At 46.3% G+C, this 20742-nt stretch overlaps 1 protein-coding gene across 3 annotated transcripts in view; it reads left to right on the top strand.

Moving 5' to 3' along the window:
* Nucleotides 1–518: 518 nt before the first annotated feature.
* Nucleotides 519–20742, top strand: part of CCDC149 (coiled-coil domain containing 149) — a 441302-nt gene continuing 421078 nt past the window's right edge. For 2 of the 3 annotated variants that reach the window (XM_086964017.1, XM_086964021.1), the window contains exon 1: nt 561–731. In XM_086964017.1, coding sequence (XP_086820143.1) covers nt 591–731 — 141 coding nt within the window. In that variant the 5' untranslated portion in view covers nt 561–590. Of the gene's footprint in view, nt 732–20742 lie in introns of all 3 variants that reach the window. The other variant, XM_086964019.1, reaches the window with a different exon arrangement.

Consider the following 20742-nt stretch of genomic DNA (forward strand, 5'->3'; position numbering starts at 1 on the left):
AATACTTACCGGTAATGAAGATTACCTGTATGTAATCTGGACACTTTGCAGTACCTTTTAAAATTGCATCTTTGCTATGCACAGTCGCAAACAGCTTTTTCACCCTTAGCAAGTTTGAATTGTGTTTTAGCATCAGGTTCTTTGAATTTTCAAAGATTTGAAAAGGAAATTTGAACAGAGGAAAAAGAGAGCGAAATGACAATTGGAACAAAATAAGGAAACAAACTTTTTTTTAAAACCCAGAAGGTTAAACGGTGAAAATAACGAAATGAAAAGTGGAACCAATAAATCAGGTATAGGAACGAAGATGAAAGTGGTAAATAAGAATTTGGAAAAAGAAACAGTGACCTCGCAGGGAAAATATAAAAAGCACATTCAGCACGCCTAAGTGTCTAAAAATAAATCGAAGTTCTGTAATAGGTTACCTGTGTATAAATCTTCAGGACATTGGGTGATGGGCAGCCGGCAGGTAGATGAACAGGTTTCTTTCTTATACTCTGCAAACTCCACCCATGCTCGACTAGTTAATGCTGACGTAGAATAAACAGCGAGCGCACGCAGCCAGGAGCAAGCAGCCAAGGAGGCCGTTTATGGCTGCCTGGTTTACCACTGTCCTGGGGAGGCTGCTGCTGAGAATTATCCCCCCGTATCGCAAGAACTCCGATGCATGGATTTATTCAGCCATGAATTCTGACAGGACAGAGAGCGACTGGCAGGGGCTAGTGAATGAGGTGAGAGACTTTGAGAGAGTGAGGGGGGCGTGTTGGAGGGTATATGTGTGGGCGTGATGCGGGTTTAAAACGACGTGGCTGCATTTTACGTATCCCGAAAATAGGACTGTGGAAAAAATAGATATCAAGACAGCGAGTGGCAACCTGTGCGGCAAGGCAGCAGGTGACACTTCGTGTAATACTCTATAGAATAAAGCAGTAGAACGTGCTGCGTGGAAGTGTTATGACGCCTTCATGTAATATTTAAGGCGTGTGCTTTCAAAGTCTGTAATTATGGCTCTGACAAGGGATTTCTTCGAGCCTTGCAGGCTAGCAATTGTGAAGGATTACAAAATACACCTTGCCTCTCTCGACAGGGGAAGGAACCCAAGTTGACGTGTTCCTATCGAGAAACCAGGATGTAGCGAGTCACGTGTGGTAAGGGAGTGGAGCGCGCCAAAGAATCAGCTGTGTGGCATTTGTGCATCTAAAATGAACTAAACAAAACCAGCAGGCTGGCTGGGGAATAACTCCTGCTTCCACTGGGACCTTTGCTGTCTTGTCATTTTTCAGAGAAAACCCATTTTGGAAAAAAAAGTTGACAGGATTGAATAATGTCTGTTCTCTTCACCTCGTAGCCGGGTGCTGCCGGAGGCTCGATCCCTTGTATGCTGAAATTAATCCCATCCTCTTACAAGTCGTAGTTAGGCGGTATATCGATCCAGGTGGTTTGATCAAAGGCAAGGAAAACAGCAAAAATGCAATGTTCTGTAAATAAGCACTCCAGAGCTAAGTACATGGTATTCGATGAACACGGTGTAAACAAACATAACTTTAGCAATGTGTGCAGGAGGAAGCAGAGCGCGCAAGTTGTTATGTCAGGTTTCAAAACGAGACCCGTGTTTCGATCACTTCTCTTTGCATTCTGGTATATGCAGTTCTGCTTTTGTCAGGAAAAACACAGGAACCCCACCGTTTGTCAATAGAGAACTCGACGTGCTTAATGCCACCAAGCATTGTGGTACACTCGTGGTAATTGTACAATAATATTTATGTATTTATTTATTTATGTTTGTTAGAAATGGGATTCCTGCTTGGGTGAGGTATGCACCCAGGCCAGGCAGGAACCACCACTCCAGTCAGAGTAAGCTACATGCACACTTAAAGACAAACTGTGCGCACCCCCTGGGAGCTTGGCACAGAGCAGTCAGGATTATCTAAAGAGGCAATGTGTAAAGTATTTGTGCAACACAAACGCACAGAAACACAATAAGTACATCAGCACAAAAAGACTCCACACAGGTTTAGAAAAATAGATTATTATATTCTGAACAATACAAGAACAAAATGAAAAAAATTGAATGTTAGAAGTTGAGATATTGAATTTTAAAGGAAAAAATGCAGTAAAGTGGTTAGAAGCAGGTAGCGCTAAAAAGGTTGTTTAGGTTGCACTGGACCGGGGCAAAGTTAAAGTTCACGAGGACCACGATGAAGCGCCGGCTGGCAATAAGATTCACAAAGGGCCCAGTGAACAAAGTACTTTTCCTGGTTGCAAACAGCGAGATGCGTTGATCCTCTCCATGCAGTAAAGGCAATGCGTCCGTTCCACAGACAGGTGCTGGAGTCGAGAGGCGCCATTCGATGCGACGGATTCTGCCACACAGTTGAAGGGATGCATCAATTTCACCCAGTTACAACAGCGGCAATACGCTGTCCGATGCATTGGTCTCTGGAGGCAAAGGGCTGGTTCTGATGCGATGAGACGATTTTGCTCCAGCAACCGAGTTGATGCAACAGTTCTGCTACACGCAGAGATTTGTCAAAATCTGTGTTGCAAGTATCTAGACTACTTCCAGTGAGCCGGGCACAGGAGCAGTGGGTAGAGACTTTGATATCCCTGAGTCTAAAGCAACAGGAGGAAAGCCAACAAGCCCTTGGAGATCACTTGGATTGATGGCAGAGTCCAGCTCTCCTTCAGCAGAGTTGGAGAGAAGCAGGCAGCAGGACAACAAACAGAAAACCAATCCTCCCAGATTAGCAGTCCAGTTGAGTCCTTTAAGCATCACAGCAGTTCTTATGGCAGGGCTTCAGTTACAAGTCAAGTAGTGTCTGATTTGATAGGGTCAGAAACCCAGTACTTTTACCAAAAAGTGCCTTTGATGTGTGGGTGACTTCAAAGCAGTTCTCTGACAGCTACTCTACTTTAGTGGCATGTGTGAGCGGATGCGAGCAGCGGGGGCGCCAAAGGCAAGCCCATTAGCGCTCGTCCTTGGCTGTCCGGGGCCAGGGGCCACCCAGTATTCCCGTTTAAAACCAGCACACCCTTTGCGGTACTCTAGCTGCGCCCTCTGTACTATGGAGCGGTCTCTGGCTGGAACCTGTTATCACTCTGTAAAGGCAGGAGAAGGGGTTACACACTGTACAAACTGTCCGTTTAGCCTCAAACCCTGCATTACTGCATCCCAGCAGGACCACTTGAAGCATGCCCTCATAAACTGTAGATCCCTCGTCAAACACAAAACAGAAATGTATGACTACCTCACTTACCACCAGCCTGATGCTTTGTTCCTCACGGAAACATGGCTCAGTGAGGACTCCGCCCGACATTTTAGAAGCACTTCCCAATAACTGTGGTATGGTCAGACAAGACTGCATCTGAAAATGCGGTAGGGGAATAGCCATAATTTTCAACCTATCCCTCAACTGTACGCTAGATAAAGTCCTAGTAGGAAGCTCAGAGGCAGCTCTATTTAGTTTAAGGAGAGCAAACAAGACTACGATGAGTGATCTCCTAATCTATCGCCCACCTGAGCCGCTGAACCATTTTATGGCTAAATCTTATGGACCTGGCCACCCAACCAGCCCTTAAACACACTAACTTTCTGGTCTTGGGTGATCTTAATCTACACCAATAGGATCAACTCAAAACGGAGGCACAAACCGTATGCAAAGAACTTGCGAGCATACAATTAAAACTCGAATCTGTGGCACCCACACATTGTTCAGGCCACCTATTAGACCATATTTTTCAAACCACGTGGGCATGGTGGTGGATTAACTGACTCCTGTTCCTTGGTCCCACCACCACCTCATAGAATTCCGCATACCTCTACTTAAACCTCGCCCTACCAAAAACACTAATTTTCATGGTTCCCGCTGGAACTGGTCCAAGTTCAACTGTGAAAGTTTTTCAAGGGCACTTCATAAAACCCCACCTTTACACAATAATGACGTTAATCTGGCTAACACCTTGATTAATGAGTGGATGACAGAATCATTTGATGAAGTGGCTCCTTGGACATCTAAGATCCCCAAGCGAGGGTCTAAATCAGCCCCATGGTTCAACGAAGAACTCAGAGTTGCCAAACCAGGATGTAAGCGTCTAGAATGCAAACGGAGAATAGCTTTCTCCAAAGAAGCGAAAGATGCTTATAAAACAGCACAGAACAAATACCACTCTTTCCTCAAAAAGAGACGCTCTATATATTAAAAAGAGAGGATTGATAGGGCAGAAAACTCCTGTAAAGAATTGTATGCCACACTGAAAGGGATCTCGTCTCTTGAGAGAACACTTACAACTCCTGTCCACTCTGAAGAGAGTTGTAATGCTATTGCCAACTTCTTCCCACAAAAAGTATCTACAATATACAACTCTTTCCCAGAGGAAGCTCGGAATTGCCTTAGTGAACCTAAAGAGGTATCTAATGAACGATGTGCGCCATCCCTGAGCATGTTTACTGCTCCCCTTACATTGGTGTATAATTGCAATGGGGTACCCCTGTGTCCCTCAGAACCTGGGTATTTATGAGAAGAGCTACCGTGGTTCTGTTGGTGAACAATTAATTTCTTTACAAAGACGTGTATAATTCAAATGGTATACTTTGATTGTGATACTATTGGAACACAGAACAAACAAACAAGAACGCACTTCTTAGAATAGCACTTTTACTTCTTACTAAGTAAGGCAATCAGAGTATGCATTTATAAGGCTTTCAAACAATGAATGTACAAATATAGTGACATAGATTACAGTGAGGTGGAGTGCTCAGTGACTGTGGTGCTGTGATCTATCAAGAAGGATTTACAAATGAAAACATGGTCAGAACAACATTAATCGATGTCTCCGGTAGATGGCATAGTATGTATGTATGTAATTGGTTTTGAATAGCGCATAAATCACCTATAGGTCTCATAGCGCTGCAGAAAGATCAGATAGAGAGGAAGAAGAGAGGTGTGGAACATCTTGGTCAGAATAGCCAAGTTTTCAGGTTTTTCCTAAATGATTTATGATTCGGATCACATCTGATGGATAGAGAAAGTGTGTTCCAGGTGGCGGGCCGATTTTAGAGAAACGTCTGTCTCCATTTCTGACTGTACGGACCTTAGGGATTTTTAAAAGGTGTTTATTGGATGATCTAAGAGTTCTTCCTGGACAATAACCTCGTAGCTTTTGCATCAGGTACTGTGACCCTTGTCCATGCAAAGATTTGTGGACCAGGCAGCAGACTTTAAATTTAATACGTTTTATGATTGGCAGCCAATGTAGTTTTTTCAGGCATGGGGCTGAAGGGGTGCGGGGTGGAAGATCAAGGGTCAGCCTGGCCGCCACATTCTGAAGAGTCTGAAGCTTGGTTAAGGAGCTTTCATTAACATCCGCCAATAATGAATTACCATAATCCAAGCGACTGATTATGAGCCCCTGGACAAGGGGTTTGCGTGATGCCAGCGGTATCCATTTGAAGACCTTTCTAAGGCTGCGCATCAGTCCAATGCTTGTGTGCACGTTTTTATTTATGTGGCAGGCCATGGACAGTTTATCGTCAATGGTTATACCTAGGTTTCTAATGGTGTTTTTTGGTGCCGGGCAAGAGCCTAGAGACGTGGGCCACCATTCATCTGTCCAGATTTAGTTTGCCATACCAAATAAGATGATTTCAGTTTTTCCGGCATTTAGCATGAGGTAGTTGTTTGTCATCCATTCTTTAACTGACATCATGCACTGTTGAAATCTGTGTTTGGTGTCTATGGGATTAGGGCCAAGAGTGATTAGGATCTGGGTATCGTCGGCATATGATACCGTGTCGAACCCATGATCTTTAATTATCTTGGCCAGTGGAGACAGGTAGATATTGAATAATGTTGGGCTTAATATAGAGCCCTGCGGGACGCCTTTGTCGTTTTCGACATGGGCAGATGAAAAAGGACCTATTTTAACCCTAGATTTTCTTCCCGAGAGGTAGCTCTGGATCCACCTGTGGGCTAGACCCTCGACAGCAAACTCACCCAGCCGTTCCAAAAGAATGCTGTGTGAGATGGTGTCGAAGGCCGCCGATAGGTCCAGCAAGATCAAAATGGCTGATTGTTTTGCATCCAGTGCCATGCGGATGTTGTCTACTACCTCCAGGACGGCAGTCTCCGTACTATGGAAGGCTCTAGAGCCTGACTGTGATGGATCTAATAGTTTATTATCTTCCAAATGTTTTGTTAATTATTTATTAATGAGTGACTCCATCATTTTACCAAAAAGTGGCAGGAGGGAGATAGGACGGTAATTAACAGGTTGTTTGGGATCAGCGTTATTTTTTTTCAGAATGGATCTTACTGTGGCTTCTTTCCAAATTGCTGGAAAAATAGCTTGTACTAGTGATAGATAAAAAATTGCACTTAATTCAGTGATTAAGGCTGGGGCTATTTTAGCCAGGATTTGTGCTGATGCTGGATCGCTAGGGGAGCCTGACTTAGTTTTCCTCATTATATCTCCAATCTCTTCCTCCGATATAATGTTAAATTCTTTTAAAGTCTTGTGTAGGGATATTTGACCAGTATGTGCAGAATTGTCAAAGTTTGGGGCCCTGGAAGGAATGTTTGATATAGGAAAAGATTTGTGTATGTCATTCATTTTGTCTCTAAAGTAAGAAGAGAGTGTGTCGGCCCATTCTTGGGACTCCGTAATTGGGGGTTGACAGGCCGAGGGGTTAGTGAATTCCTTTACTATTGAATACAGTTCTTTGTGGGAATTTCCAGCTAGAGTGATTTTCGTTCCCAGATAGGTTTTCTTTGCTAGTGCTATCTGGGCCATGTACTCTTTATGTGGGGTCTCATATTGTAATTAATCTTCTTCGTCCTTTGTTTTGCGCCATTTGCGCTCGACGGTCCTAGCAGCTAATTTAACTGGTTTTAGTTCTGGAGTAAACCAAGGGGATCGCTTGTTTGGGCACTTAGTTCTCTGTTTTGGAGCTATGAGGTCTAATGTCACAGTAATTGCTATCTCGAGGTCAGTTGCCACTTTATTTAGATCTGAGCTTTCATTCACAAGGGGGGGGCGAAAAGGAGCGCAGGAAGGAGTCTATATTTATTTTATTCCAAGCGCGGCTCATTTTTACCTCTTTTTGATGAGCAGATTTGGTTGACTTGATATTAATGGTAAATTTAATTATTGAATGGTCAGACCATAGGACTGGGTGTAGTTTATAGATATGGACTTCCTGAGAGTTAGTGCATAGCAGGTCTAGGGTATGTCCAGCACTGTGGGTGGCCTCTGTGTCTAATAACATCAGGTCTAATGCATGGATCAGTTCGATAGTGTTGGGGTCATTACGTAGTTCAGCATGGAAATTGAAATCTCCTATTAACAGAAATTTTTTACAAGCTAATACATGTGGGGCCAGAACATCCAGAAGCTGCGAGGCGAAATTAGTTTTGCTTTCTGGTGGTCTGTAAACAAGCGTTCCTTTCCAGGATTCCTTGTTGTTAAGGTCAAGGGAAAAAGTTAAAAGTTCTCCCCAGTTGGCAATGTGTGTGTCCGCTATACAGATTTTTATATGGGATTTGTAGGCTATGGCCTTGCCCCCACCTCTCTTTGCAGTCCTGTCTAACCTTAAGATGTTGTAGCCAGTAGGCAGGGCTATGGCTATGTCAGAGCAGGATGATTCTTGGAGCCAGGTCTCCGTGATGAAGAAAAGGTCTGGAGAATTTTGATCTAATAAATCCCATATTTCAAGAGAGTGCTTCGGTAGAGAGCGGACATTGCCATACAGGCAAGTGAGATAGGTGGGGTATGGTACAGCTGACTGATATATCGGTTTCTGGCCATTTTCGAGGGGGAGTGTATTGAGCGCTAGAAGTTCTCGCCTTGAGTATCTAAGAGTGGCCATGACACAGAGCGAACAAAAGAAAACGAGCAGGGGAGGCGCTAACTTGGCGCGGACGGGCGCAGACAGGCAGGGCTTGACTCTGGCGCGACTCCGCGCATAGATGCTCATTAGTCAGAACCGTGAGACTTATTGTAGCTGAGCCAAAAGTTATCGCCGACGTTTCTACCCTGACAACAGGCTGATTAATTGATGTCAAAGCGGGTCTTCTTCAAGGCTAAAGATTTTGTTGTCAGCCCAACATAGTGCGGAATTTCCTTGAAGTAGCCTCTTTGGTGGAGGCTAGTGGTAGCCTGATGAAATTTAGGAAGACGCAAGAATTGTGAGGACGATTTCGCAGGAAAACTCAATGTGGAATCAAAGAGGTCCTCGATCATGTGAACGAGGGCAGACGTAATTATTCATCAGCCAACGGTAAAGCAAACACAAGTTATGCTCCCAGAAAGCAAGGCGGTCAAGATCCAATCCAGATGGAGTTGTGTGAATCCGTGAGGACTTAAAAAAAAAAAGGCATGGATATGACTCCAGTTTTGGCCGACTCACAAGGACAAAATGCATCCTGATTGGATCTTGATCATTACAAGTAGCCTTTTCAACCCAGTCCTGACTGCCAGGCTGTCAGGGGGTGTAATCAGTCCTTTGTGTGGGGACAGGTCACTGCCTATATTCAAGTAAAGTGTTAGCCCCTCCTTTCCATCCTACCCAGGGAAGGCCATCAGAATGCAGACATATGTAGATGGTTACTCAGACACACCTATCATTCCTGTGTTGTGGCTGCCTAGAGGAAATGCACAAAGTGCAGCTGTCACCCATCCCACACGTGTAGTGGAAAACGACTGCAAATCACACAGAGTTATAAGCACAGAGAAATCTACACTTTCTAAAAGTGGCATTTCTAAAATAGTAATGATAAATCCAACTTTACCAGTAAGGAGGATTTGTCAATACCATTCCAAACATATGAAACATGAAAAAGCTACTCTTCTCTGATCAGGAATTGCAACTTAAAAGTGTATTTAGGAATGCCCAATGTTAACCTATGAGAGCAGTAGGCCTCATAGAAGTGAAAAACGAAATAGGCTGTTTGTTACTACCAGGACATGCAAAACATACCAGTACACATCCTACCTTTCATTTACATTGAACCCTGCCCTTAGGGATACCCAGAAACCCCCTTAGGGGTAACTTGTGTGTGATAAAAGGGTAGTTTAAGGCTTGGCAAGTAGTTTTAAATGCCGAGTCAAAGTGGCTGTAAACTGCACACATAGGCCCTGCAGTAGCAGGCCTAAGACAGGTTTGAAAGGCTACTTCTGTGGGTGGCACATGCAGTGCTGCAGGCCCACTAGTAGCATTTATTTCACGGGCCCTGGATATATTGTATACCACTTTACATGGGGTTTACAAGTAAATCAAATATGCCAACCGTGTGTAAACCAATTATCACATGTTTAGAGGGGAGAACACATGCTCTGGTCAGCAGTGGTAAGATGCCCAGACTCCTGAAATCCACAAAAAAGATGGTCAGAAAAAGGAGGAGGTAGACAAAACATTTGAGGTGACACTTCAGAGAGGGCCATTATATATATATATATATATATATATATATATATATATATATATATATATATATATATATATATATATATATATATATTTCAATTCATATTTGTTTACAAGAGGGTTTGAGAGACAAGCGAAAGAAATGGCTGCCTCTACTAGGAGAATCAGTACGTATGCGGTAATAAAATCTGTTTCTATATACCCCTCACAGTGGACTACATGTTATTTCACTACACGTTATTTCACTACACAAAACATAACCCACTTCATACGTAGCTCGTGACCTTACACATGACATCAAAAATGATATTTTAAATTCCATCACCAATGACATTGATAAGATCACTGTATGGGCGAATAATGTGCGATGCAAAGTGTGTGCAAGACGAGAGAGCACACAAATTGGTTGAAGATTACATTATAAACCTCCAAGGAGCTGAACATCATCAAATACTATGTGCAGTGTATTCTGAGGATATGAATTGAAACACAGATATAAAAAGGCCCAAAATCGTGAGTCCACAGAGACCACTGTACACAGCCTGTTACAGTGCACAATGGGTCTGGGTACAATGTGTGATCTTTGTAGGCACTCTGCACTTATCCTTCTTCCTCCCAAACCTTCTGCGCATGACCTTCACCTGTGCGCAGTAGTACCTTGTGCAGATGTCCCTTTATTTTCTTCATTAACCTCTTAAAACACAAGTTCACAGAATTGAAAACACACATTTCAGGGCAGAGGTCTGTAGGTGCACCCTGCACCCAGCGATGGTGCTTATGATGTCCTTTGAGATGTCATCAGTGATATCATGCGTGAGGTGTTGATAGTCCTGCACACTTCAAAATACAATTCACCTTGTGAGGAAGGGGGTGTGGCCTTAAAGGGGCAGGGATTGATGCAGGAAACTGACTGAGAGGTATTGTTGTCCCGCCCCCATCCACCTCCCTCCCCCCACCAAAAAAAGTTGCTTAGTTGTTGCCAATGTCCTAGGATGTTTTCATACCCTTTAATGACATTGACTGCTTACAGACTCCAAAGATGAGCTGGAAACACTGAACGCAGGGATTTTCAGCTCTTTGCCTGGCACTGTGTAATGTCAGATCTTCACCGTGTGACCATATGAAGAGAGCAGATATCGTGTGACACACAGTGGCACGGTGTGAGTTGGCAGGTGTGTCATGATTTAAGGTTTATACAGCTTATCACAACTGGGGAATTTCAGTGATTTGTAGGTTTAAAATGATAACTATATCATAGTTCTTAGGGGTATTTTTGAGGCATTTTATAATTAAATGTTATTTATAAGTAAAAGTAACCATTAGTTAGCTTACACGAGGTTTCTTTCAGTGAATTAAAAAGAGCCATTATGATGACTGCACCTAACCCTCAATAGTGTGCTCTGGTCGCAGGACCCGGCCGATGACGCGGCCCCATGGCACATGCATCCATCATCCCTCCCAAACCAGCTATGCATTGGTATTGCTATTCCAAACTAGCTGTGTGCAGCCTCCGGGATAAGTGTGAAAGTACATTTTCCAACATTATATGTAGTCTTTTTTTTCTTTTACTGAACCATTTATACGAAAAAAAAACTTCATAAAGGAAACAACACAATCCTGTTTAATGTTGTCAGACTCTAGTTGCATGCTGTTGTGTTGTCTGTTACTGATTTTAATCATCTCTCTTTCGCCACATTATAAATTCAGAGTAGTATTGCTGGTAGGTGGTAGAGATATTTCCTGTATACTCCCCTTCCCTCAGTTCCCTTTACAAAAAACTCCCCATAGCCACTGACGAGGGACCCGCCCACCATTAAAGTATGGTTTGACGAGCGCGGGAAGGTCAATGATAAAGTATGACACCCGAGGGTGGTGTGAGGCCATCCTGTTAACTTTAATAAATGCCCAGGGGCGCTAGAGAGTCAGTGTGCAAGATGGCTGCATGTCCCTGAGGCTCCTGCCGTTCAGGGCCTATAGCCATTAATATCCTACCCCGAACGCCAACATCAGCCTTAAAAACTGCCCACTGCGTGTGCTGTATACTGCAGGACGATAAATCACCCGGCTTTTGGGGGAGAACAACTGAAAACTAGCATGCGGATCAACAGCGGGTCTTGATGCTCGTGATGGCGGCCTGACTGCTGGCTACTGGGCAAGGGTTGGCGTAGGTACTCAACACAGCGGAAAAACATATAGGACAGGTACCTGTGTTTGTGCGCTCTGGCATTGATGTCACAGGTGCAGAATCTGATGAGGGAGCACACCGGAGGCGGTCACCTGTTTGCGGTGGGGGCCCTTGCTCTGCTGTCTGACTCTCCTGGACCCGGGAGCAGGTAACTGCTGAGCTGGCCCAACCGCTGAGATGCGAGTCTACTGTGTGGTGCCTCCATTTCCCTCTCCAAATGTCTTTGCTGCCACTCTGGAGAGGGTGCTGGCACACGCTGCCCCCGGGCTGGGTGACAGGAGTTTATGGCCAGCTCGGATCGCTTGAGGGAGCCTGAGACCGGTGGGGGATTCGAGACACCTGGAGTCTGTGGTGGAGCGGAGGCGGTATGAACTCACTTCGGGAGAAACATTTTTTTTTTAATTGATTGCAGCGGGAGAGATGCTGTGCCGACTGCTGCTCTGCAATGAACCGCCGTGCACTGGATTTGAGCAGCAAACACACCAGAGTGCTGGGAGGTGAGTCTGAAGACACGGTGCAGCTCATTCTATATCTGCTACCCTGCGCCTGTCCTCCTCTGCCATAGTTCGCAAAATTCATAGATCAGGACAGGCCTCTCTTCCCACGCCACAGGAGGGGTGGCGGAACCTCATGGTTGTGCACAGACTGGCGCTTATTCCCGGGCATCAACACCCTCTCTGAGAAGGCAGGAAGAAACACACTCTGCATCTGGGTGCTTTAGGTCCTGACAGACATTTGGTCCACAACTATGGGTAAGTCAGACCAAACTCCAGTTTGATGCCTGTAAGTCCACCCAGATGATGGGTGGAAATACTGATCACACGGGCCAGAGGGTTGCTCCACTGAAGAGCTCACAAAAACAGCAGATATGGGATCCTTACTAGTGGCAAAGCAACAAATTCTCACATCCATTGAAAGTAAGATGTACAGTTTGTGCACCAGAAGGGATGCTATCACTCATAAACTGGAAAATCATGATAGTTGCATAACAGAGGCAGAGCATGGATTGTCTGAAGTGTAAGATACCGCATCAGGCCGTGGGAAAAACTACGCAACATGGAGAAAGTACTCAAAATAATATCAGCCAAGAACGAGGATATAGAAGAAAGATCACATAGAACTAATCTTCGTTTTACAGGGATTCCTGTATGTCCAAACACTGGTCGAATTGAAAAATTTGTGGCATGCCTCCTCACCACAATTCTTGGCACAGACACATTTTCCAAACTCCTCATAGTGGTAAGGGCCCACAGAGCGTTGACGACCAGGCCCCCTCCGGGTGCTACTCCTCACCCTATAATAGCCAGGGTGTTAAATTATTGTGATAGAGATACTCCTTTATGTCAGGCCCGCAAAAACACACATTACATTTTGAGGACAGCGCAGTGGCTATCTATCCCGATTTCACACTTGCAGTTCAAGAGGCCCACCATAAATTTCTTGCTCTCTAACAAAAATTGCGCCAAGCCAATATTCCTTATGCAATGCTGTACCCGGCAAGACTTCTTATCTTGCATATGAGAAAAGACCATGTCTTCACCTACCCCCAGCAAGCAGGAGACTTAAATAAATCCCATACTGATCTGTTTATGTTTAGAAGGTCCTTGAAAACCTGGCTGTTTGCTCACTAACAGTCAGGTTCTGCGCCTTCAGACTTATTCCAGTTGACTCCCTTACATAGTGGTTTAGCTAGTGCCAGGATACCATTTTTGGTCACAGTGCGCTTTATAAATACAAAATTCATAGATAAATAAACACCATGAGACACGGTCCTCCACATCGGGTCGGGTGGTGATCCCCCCCCGGGGACCTCCTCCCCACTATTGGAACAAGACTGAGTTGACCCTCATTGGTAAGACTCATCCAACTTGGGGGCACCTTGGACTGAGCTGCCCGCTTTGACTAAACCATCATGCGAAAAGTATAAGAACCTATTCTGCAGACGTGTCTTGTCTTTCTGTTATGCCACCACTCTGGTACCAAATGTGTTTGTAGTGCCTGATCATATGCTCATTATTGTTATTAGCTATATCAATGTAACATGCGGTACACAAAGCATATGACGTCCAGCCCGAACAACCTTGCCATGGCGGGGGGATTCCGCTTAGCTCTCTGGTTGGCTTTTCCACAGGGCACCCCTAGCAATTTTATCTAACCCTTTGTTAGTTCTTTTTTTAACTCTGGGATTTCTGTTCCTTTCCCGCTAGTGATGACTGCCACTTCTCCTGCTCGATACTATATCTAATATTCCCTTTCCGTTCTCTTCGATCTTTCTTCTACCTCTTTATTTTTAATTCCTTTTCTCCCTTTGTTGTCTTTCCTGTGCTATTATCTTTTCATCTGAATTGCCGCTAATTACGTGTCACCATGTATTACACCCCTGCATTATATCTGGATGGTTTTGGACTATTCCTTTACCTATCATTAGCTTTTGGGGTTTGGGTGGCACTGTTATTGCTGCCAGGATTGGGCCGCCTGTGTGGGTTGTAGGTAGGACAGGGGTTGTTGTATTTGTAATCTTATGCACCTTTACCTGTACGATGGTTGACACGTAGTGATACACACCGGCATGGCACCGCTTAGTCGGTCTGCCCCGCTAAATCTTTGATATGTCTTTTGACATGGCTGACATTCGATCCACAAAAGATAATAGTACTCGCTCCTGCATAAACTGACTCAAATGGAATGTTCAGGGATTAGGAGACCCACGTAATCGTAGGCATATACTTGCATGCCTAGACAGACACAATATACATATTGCCCTATTACAAGAAACTCATTTCGTTGATACTACTCACACCACATTTGCCGCACATTGGGCATCCAACAGGCAATTTGCTACACATTCCTCATATTCGCGGGGAACGGCGACATTGATGTGTATGGGTACACCGAATGTCCCACAGGGAGTGCATTATGACCCTCAGGGCTGCTATACTTTGATACGGGGCGATACCAAAGGGGATGATGGACGGAGCGTTTGAGCAAATCAAACACTCACCCCAGTCAACTGATCTGGGTTTAATCCATCATCATTCTTAAGCTCACTCCACCACCCCAGTTCAGACATGGCCATATGCAAATCAGTCTGATCCTGTACCTCATAGGAACAGTCCAGCCTGAACTGCCAAGCCATGTGCCACTGGATTCAAGCTAGCCTGGCTGAAGAAGGGTGACATACCCTGAATCCGGTCGCAGGATGCTTGTTTCCGGTCCAGGGAGGACCTGGCCTGGCAGTTCAGTCTGGACTGTTCTCATGGGGCACAGGATCAAGACTGATTTGCACATGGCTGGGTCCAAACTGGGGTGGCGTAGTGGGCAAAAGAACGATGGATTTAAACCAGATCTTTTTACTGGGCAGAATGGTGGCATTGTCAGCATTCCGTCCATCATTTGTTTGCTGTAATACCTTGATACGGGGCAGATTGGCATCTTTTTCACTCACCATTGCAAATTGTTATGTCCCCAACACTGATGATTCCTTGTTGTTCGTTAAACTCTGGGACAGGTTAACCGATATTGGCTTCACGTACTTCCTATGGGGGGAGATTTCAACTTGGCTATTCAGGCAGACCTGGATAGGCAACACGGCCTGTCTGCCCCCGACAGCATGGCTGCCCGCCATGCCCAGGACATTGTGGCGAAGGAGGCGGTGCTAGATGCTTGGCGCACACTACATCCACAGCTGAGGGAGGGAACCTTTTACTCAGGCGTGCATGCAGGTTGGTCCAGGCTGGATTACTGGCTTGTATTGTGAGGGTTGAGGTCCTGGATCAGAGACACTATTCATTTGGCGCGTACTTACTCAGACCACTCCCCCGTTCTATTGTAACTGTGCCCCCGAGGGCTTTCTTGCCGTATATGTTGTGGCGTCTTTCTCCACAGAGTCTCATGGATACCCCAATCAGAGTGGAGCTAAGACAAAAAATTAGAGACTTTTTGAGATAAACAAGGAATCTGTACCCAAGCTGTGTACTGTCTGGGAAGCCTTTAAAGTTACAATTCGGGGAATCTGCACGGATAAAAGTGGAGGTGTTGTGTGGGCAGTACAGGCCACGCTTAATGGCATTGAGCTGACATTAAGAACCTCGAGTCCTTGTTGGGCACTCCTGGAACACCTGAGGTGGCCTGAAAAATGAGGGCAGCTCAATCGGACTTTCAAGAAACTGCTGAACGTGAATCCTTATACCGAGGCAAATACACACAGGCATGGATATATGGTGAGGGAGATCGCCCTGAGCATGTGCTGGCATCTCTGACAAGTCTGCCCCGGTTTGCAAACACGGTGCTTGAGAACACAGAGACAGTGCCTTAGTACTGGATACTCTGGACATATTACATATGTTAACCTCCTTTTATGGTACATTTTACACGTCAACGAGAAGCCAGGAGGTGGATGTTGATGCTTATTTAGGAGATGTTGCGCTGGGGTGGTTGAGCAATGCACAGAGAGAACTTCTTGCAGTGGATATTGAAGAGGATGAACGATGAGAGGCCATAATGCAGTTACAGCTCGGGATGGCCCCTGGCCCTGACAGCCTACCCACTGATTTTGATAAAAACATATATCAGCACTCTTACTCCGCTGTTGAGGGCAGTTAACTCTGAGTTGAAAGGACATGATGTGCTACCACAGCCTATGAGAGGGGCCATGATCACTGTGTTACTCTTACTGGCCCCTGTCGCTCATCAATTGTGATGCCAAGATAATGGCTAAGCTGCTGGCAAACCGCCTCAGTCTCCTAATGACATTTTGGTATGTCAGGACCAATCTGGGTTCATAGCAGGGCAGTCCACCTCCCATAATTTTTGTGCTCTGTTTGCGCTGATGCAGGATAGTGACCCCGATCTGTCTGCAGTTGCGGTGTTCCCCGACGCCTCCAAAGCTTATGATACGATGAAGTGGGATTATTTACTAGCTGTGTTTTGTCGCAAGGGATTCCTCCCAGCGTTTCTGACATGGATTGCTCTCCTATACTCCCAGCCAATGTCCGAGGTAAAAAAAAAATGGGTCATGCTCAGAGCCATTCTTTATTACTCATGGCACACTACAGGGCTGCCCTCTATCGCCATTGTTATTGTGTTGGTCCCAAACCTTTGACAACATCACCGTCAATATTCGTCAGATATTTTACTAGACATTTCTTAGTTTCGCTATACGCTGATGATATTAGCCTATATCTCCGTGATCCTCAGGATAATCTGGGGACATTATGTATTCACTTTGGGGGTTCGTCAGGCATTCAAATAAACTGGGCAAAATCAAATATCTTTCCTCTAACTGATTCAACCCAAAAGCTTCAGCTGGACTTCCGGTTAATGTGGTGTGACGACAATTTTAAAAATCTCTGTGTAAAGATATCTAGAGATCAAGACAAACTTATACAGGCAAATTATGGTAAGGTTCTTTCCAATGTGACATATAGTATTACCTGCTGGATGTCATTACCTCTATCCCTTGCAAGTCGAATCTCCCTTATGAAATGGTCATATTACCATGGTTATTGTATTTGTGCTGTAATATCCCTTCCTCGCCAGGGCGACATTTCTTTAAAATACTTTCAACGCAGCTAATACGCTTGACCTGGGTGGGTATACAGTTGCACATAAAGTGGGAGATACTCACTCTGCCCTGGAGGAGGGGAGGGTTTGAAGCTCCAGACATAGATCTTTACTAGCTCTGTGCACAGGCACACTATGCCCTATTCTAGTATAGGCCTGCCCCTTACATGCCACACTGTTGAACAGGACTACGTGGCCCAAGTCCCTTCCTCTACTTACCTGGAACCCTGCGCGTTCAATGTTGCCCCTGCTAATTTTACTGTTGCATACACCAACGCGACATGGAACAGACTTACAAAAAGAATAGGTAAACCACTAGTTTAGTCCCCTTCCTTGCCACTAAATTATCAGGCAGCACTTCGTCACCCATGAGCTAGCTTGTCGAAACATGCTTACCCAGGCTGATGGTCTATTTATTAGCTGTGAGGTCCTGTTCGTGGATTGCCAACCAACACCTTTAGATGTATTTTTATACCTGGGGTTAAGACATTAGGTGAAGGTTGTTGACTCCAGCTTTCTTAAAAAAAAAAAAAAACACAGTTAATACACTACTGACCTCCAAAGGGCGGAAGCATTTGGTCTCCTTTCTATATCATACAGAAAACAGGAGAAGCCGAATCTCGGTGATGGAGCTCTGGAGAGCTGGAACTGGGAGATGTAAACTCCCCTCACCGATGCGCAGTGGCAGTTCTGCTGCCAACAGACTTGGCGCATTGCATCAAGTAGTTGGTTACGTATTATGCATGATAAATTACTGCATTGCTTATATTATCCACCTGCAAACCACCACAGATAAAAACCTCTGCCCGGACGACAAATGTGGCAGATGCGGTGCTGGATTTGTGGACATTCTGCACCTGGCATGGTCATGTTCTTATATTTAGTATCATTGGTGGGAGGTCGAGGAAGCGCTGTCACTCATGATTGATCAAACACTCAGCCTCACACCACTAGTCGCAATTCTGGGGTAGACAGGAGGAGTAGAGGCAGGATTTCCGAGGTATCTCTCACTATGTCTCTTCTTAGCTAAAAGGTGGGTAGCTTGTTCATGGGGAAGAGGTTGAGCACCGAAATTTAAGGGCTGGCTGTAGGATTTGATATACTGTAAGGAGATCAGCTGACCACATATGCCAAACTTCTGCCCTCTAGCTCAAGACTCAGGGATATTTGAGGACCGCTGGAAGTTTAGCTTTGTACTCAGGAATCCGAACCTGTTGATGACATTACTTCTGCTCTATAGATTGGTGATCCCGTTTTTGGGTGCATGTCCTGATAGCCTGCATACTTCCTCAAACAATGGTGTGTCATAACCGTAGCTGCTCTGTTCTTTGTTGTTAGTGGAGAGATCTTGCATCCCATGTGAAGGTATAACTGATAGAGGCGAACTGTAATTCATGTCTCCCTTTGCTATGCAGAACTACACTTGTATATACCTTGTTGTCCATTGATGGATTGCTAGAGGGGAGGCTGGGACCTCGGTTTGCATGTATGGTACTTGATTAGCTGGGAAGATGTTGCACAAGAGAGTTGTAACTGTTAATTGTTTTTCCTGGTCCTTTTGTACATCCAGGACAAATTAATCCTTAATGATCCAACTTCAAAATGTCAATAAAGAAATGTATTTAAAAAAAAAACTTTAATAAATGCAAGTATAGACATAATGGTAATTCGTCAGGAAAACCGAACCCACCCATAATCAAGAAATTCCTCATAGGGGGGAGGAGCCAAGCTCGCGACCGTGATGGCCGCACTGTAGCTCGGCTCCGCTAGCCTTCCTGCCCAACACACATATCCTGACACGCATCCTGCCCCGAGACGGCATACTCGGGAAGATACGGAAAGACAAAGGGAAGCTGTACTCCCCATCTGTCCCGGGGGCTCCTGCGAGCGGCGGATCCGAAGTTACACCCCTGCTTGGTCTGGGGCCTCCGCGGCGTAGAGACCGGGGACTTGCCTGTGGAGGTCAGCCGGCGAGACGATGTCGTCGGCGGCCCCTGGTGGAGAGGAGAGGTCGGCTGGGAGAGGCCGTGGTGCAGTTATGCCGATGGCAACGGATCGGGCCCGGTCCAGCAGCTGGAGGGCCCCGTGGTGAGGCGCGGCACGCCGTGGACGGGGGAAGACCGTGTAGGAGGCTCCCCCCTTTTTGTTGCCTTGTCCGGCCATCTTGAAGCTCTGCGCCCGGAGTCGGCGTGTGGCGCCTGCGGGGCGGTGGCGCTGGCGCTGGCGGTCCCCCTTTTGGTGGCTCTCCTTTCTGCACCCAGATTGCCATTCCTGGGGCTTGGGGGGGCTCCCGCGGTGGCCTTGCTTGAGAGCCCGCTCCAGAAGTTGAGGCGCACGAGGACGCGGCTGGATCTGTAAGATGGCCGCCGGCGCCCTGAGTCACGGACTGAACCAGGGCGGCGAATTTGTGTCGCTGAAGTGTTCGGGGGCCTGGTCGCGTGAGCGGGAGCCCACGCTTGGTGATGTTCATGACGCCTTAAAGACTTTACGCACGACCCTGGCCCCCGACGCCCTTGTGCTGGATAGAAGGACGGCCCCCATTGCTGTCGGGCCATCCCTCATGGACGCGGCTCGACTCAGAGTGTGTGCTGTTTCGTCCACCTCTGTTGCCGGGGGAAGTGCCGCCACCGTGCATCGGCAAGACTATATACCAGCGGCCCCGGATCCCGGGGTCGCCCTGATCGTGGCGGGCGCGGGCGTGGGCACCGCGTCGGAGCCCGTTCCTGCTCGACTGATCGGGGAGCAACGTAGATTGCCGATTCGAACTGCCCCGGCGAGACCCCAGTGTTATCCTGCGGGGACGACTCTTCTTTCCTGGGCGGTGAGACTGTACCCACACTGTTTATTGTTCCCGTTGTCGTTGCTGAAACTTCTAGACTGCCGCAAAAAGTTCTTACTTGGCCGCTGGTTGCTTGAGTCCTCTGGTTTGCTCCCATGGTCTGTCCTGCTTCGACCATACAGCCTCTCCACTTTGATTTGCTTGCTGCCCACTACTCTACCACGAGCGGTAGCGTTGGCTAGGAAAGGACAGGGGTGAGCCGGTTCTGGACCCGGAGGATTAATGGTTGGCGGATGGAGATGAGGAGTGCCCTCAACCATGATACCATGGACGATTCCTTCGAAGGTTTATGATACCCAAGACTATGTCGATTCGTTTTGATGTTGCATTAATGTGGGTGATGGCGGGGGGTAGGGGCCGAATGGTTCGATTGATGGTTCTCCTCTCCCCCTGGTTCTTTTTCCTTTTTGTCTCTTTTGTTTCCTTTATCTCTCTCTAACTTCTCCTATATTTCGGGTCTCCTATTTAGGGCGACAGGCACGCTGCTGGGGGGGGGGGGGGTAGGCTGTAGCCTTCTGCAGGGGTGCAGGGTGGGGTGGGTGGGTTGGGGTCTTTTTTTGATGGTTTTTTCGTTTCTACGGCTCTTTTGTGTCCCTTTCTTGGGACGCCGTGGCTGTGCGTGTTTCCCACGGTGTGATAGCTTGTGGGGGGGGGGGGGGGGGGTGAGCTATTCCTACTTTACACGATATTGATTGCACAGATATCCTGACTTGAATGCCCCACCCCCCAATAATG

Source organism: Lissotriton vulgaris, chromosome 3_2 (assembly GCF_964263255.1).
Source record: "Lissotriton vulgaris chromosome 3_2, aLisVul1.2, whole genome shotgun sequence".
In the NCBI taxonomy this organism is placed as follows: domain Eukaryota; kingdom Metazoa; phylum Chordata; class Amphibia; order Caudata; family Salamandridae; genus Lissotriton; species Lissotriton vulgaris.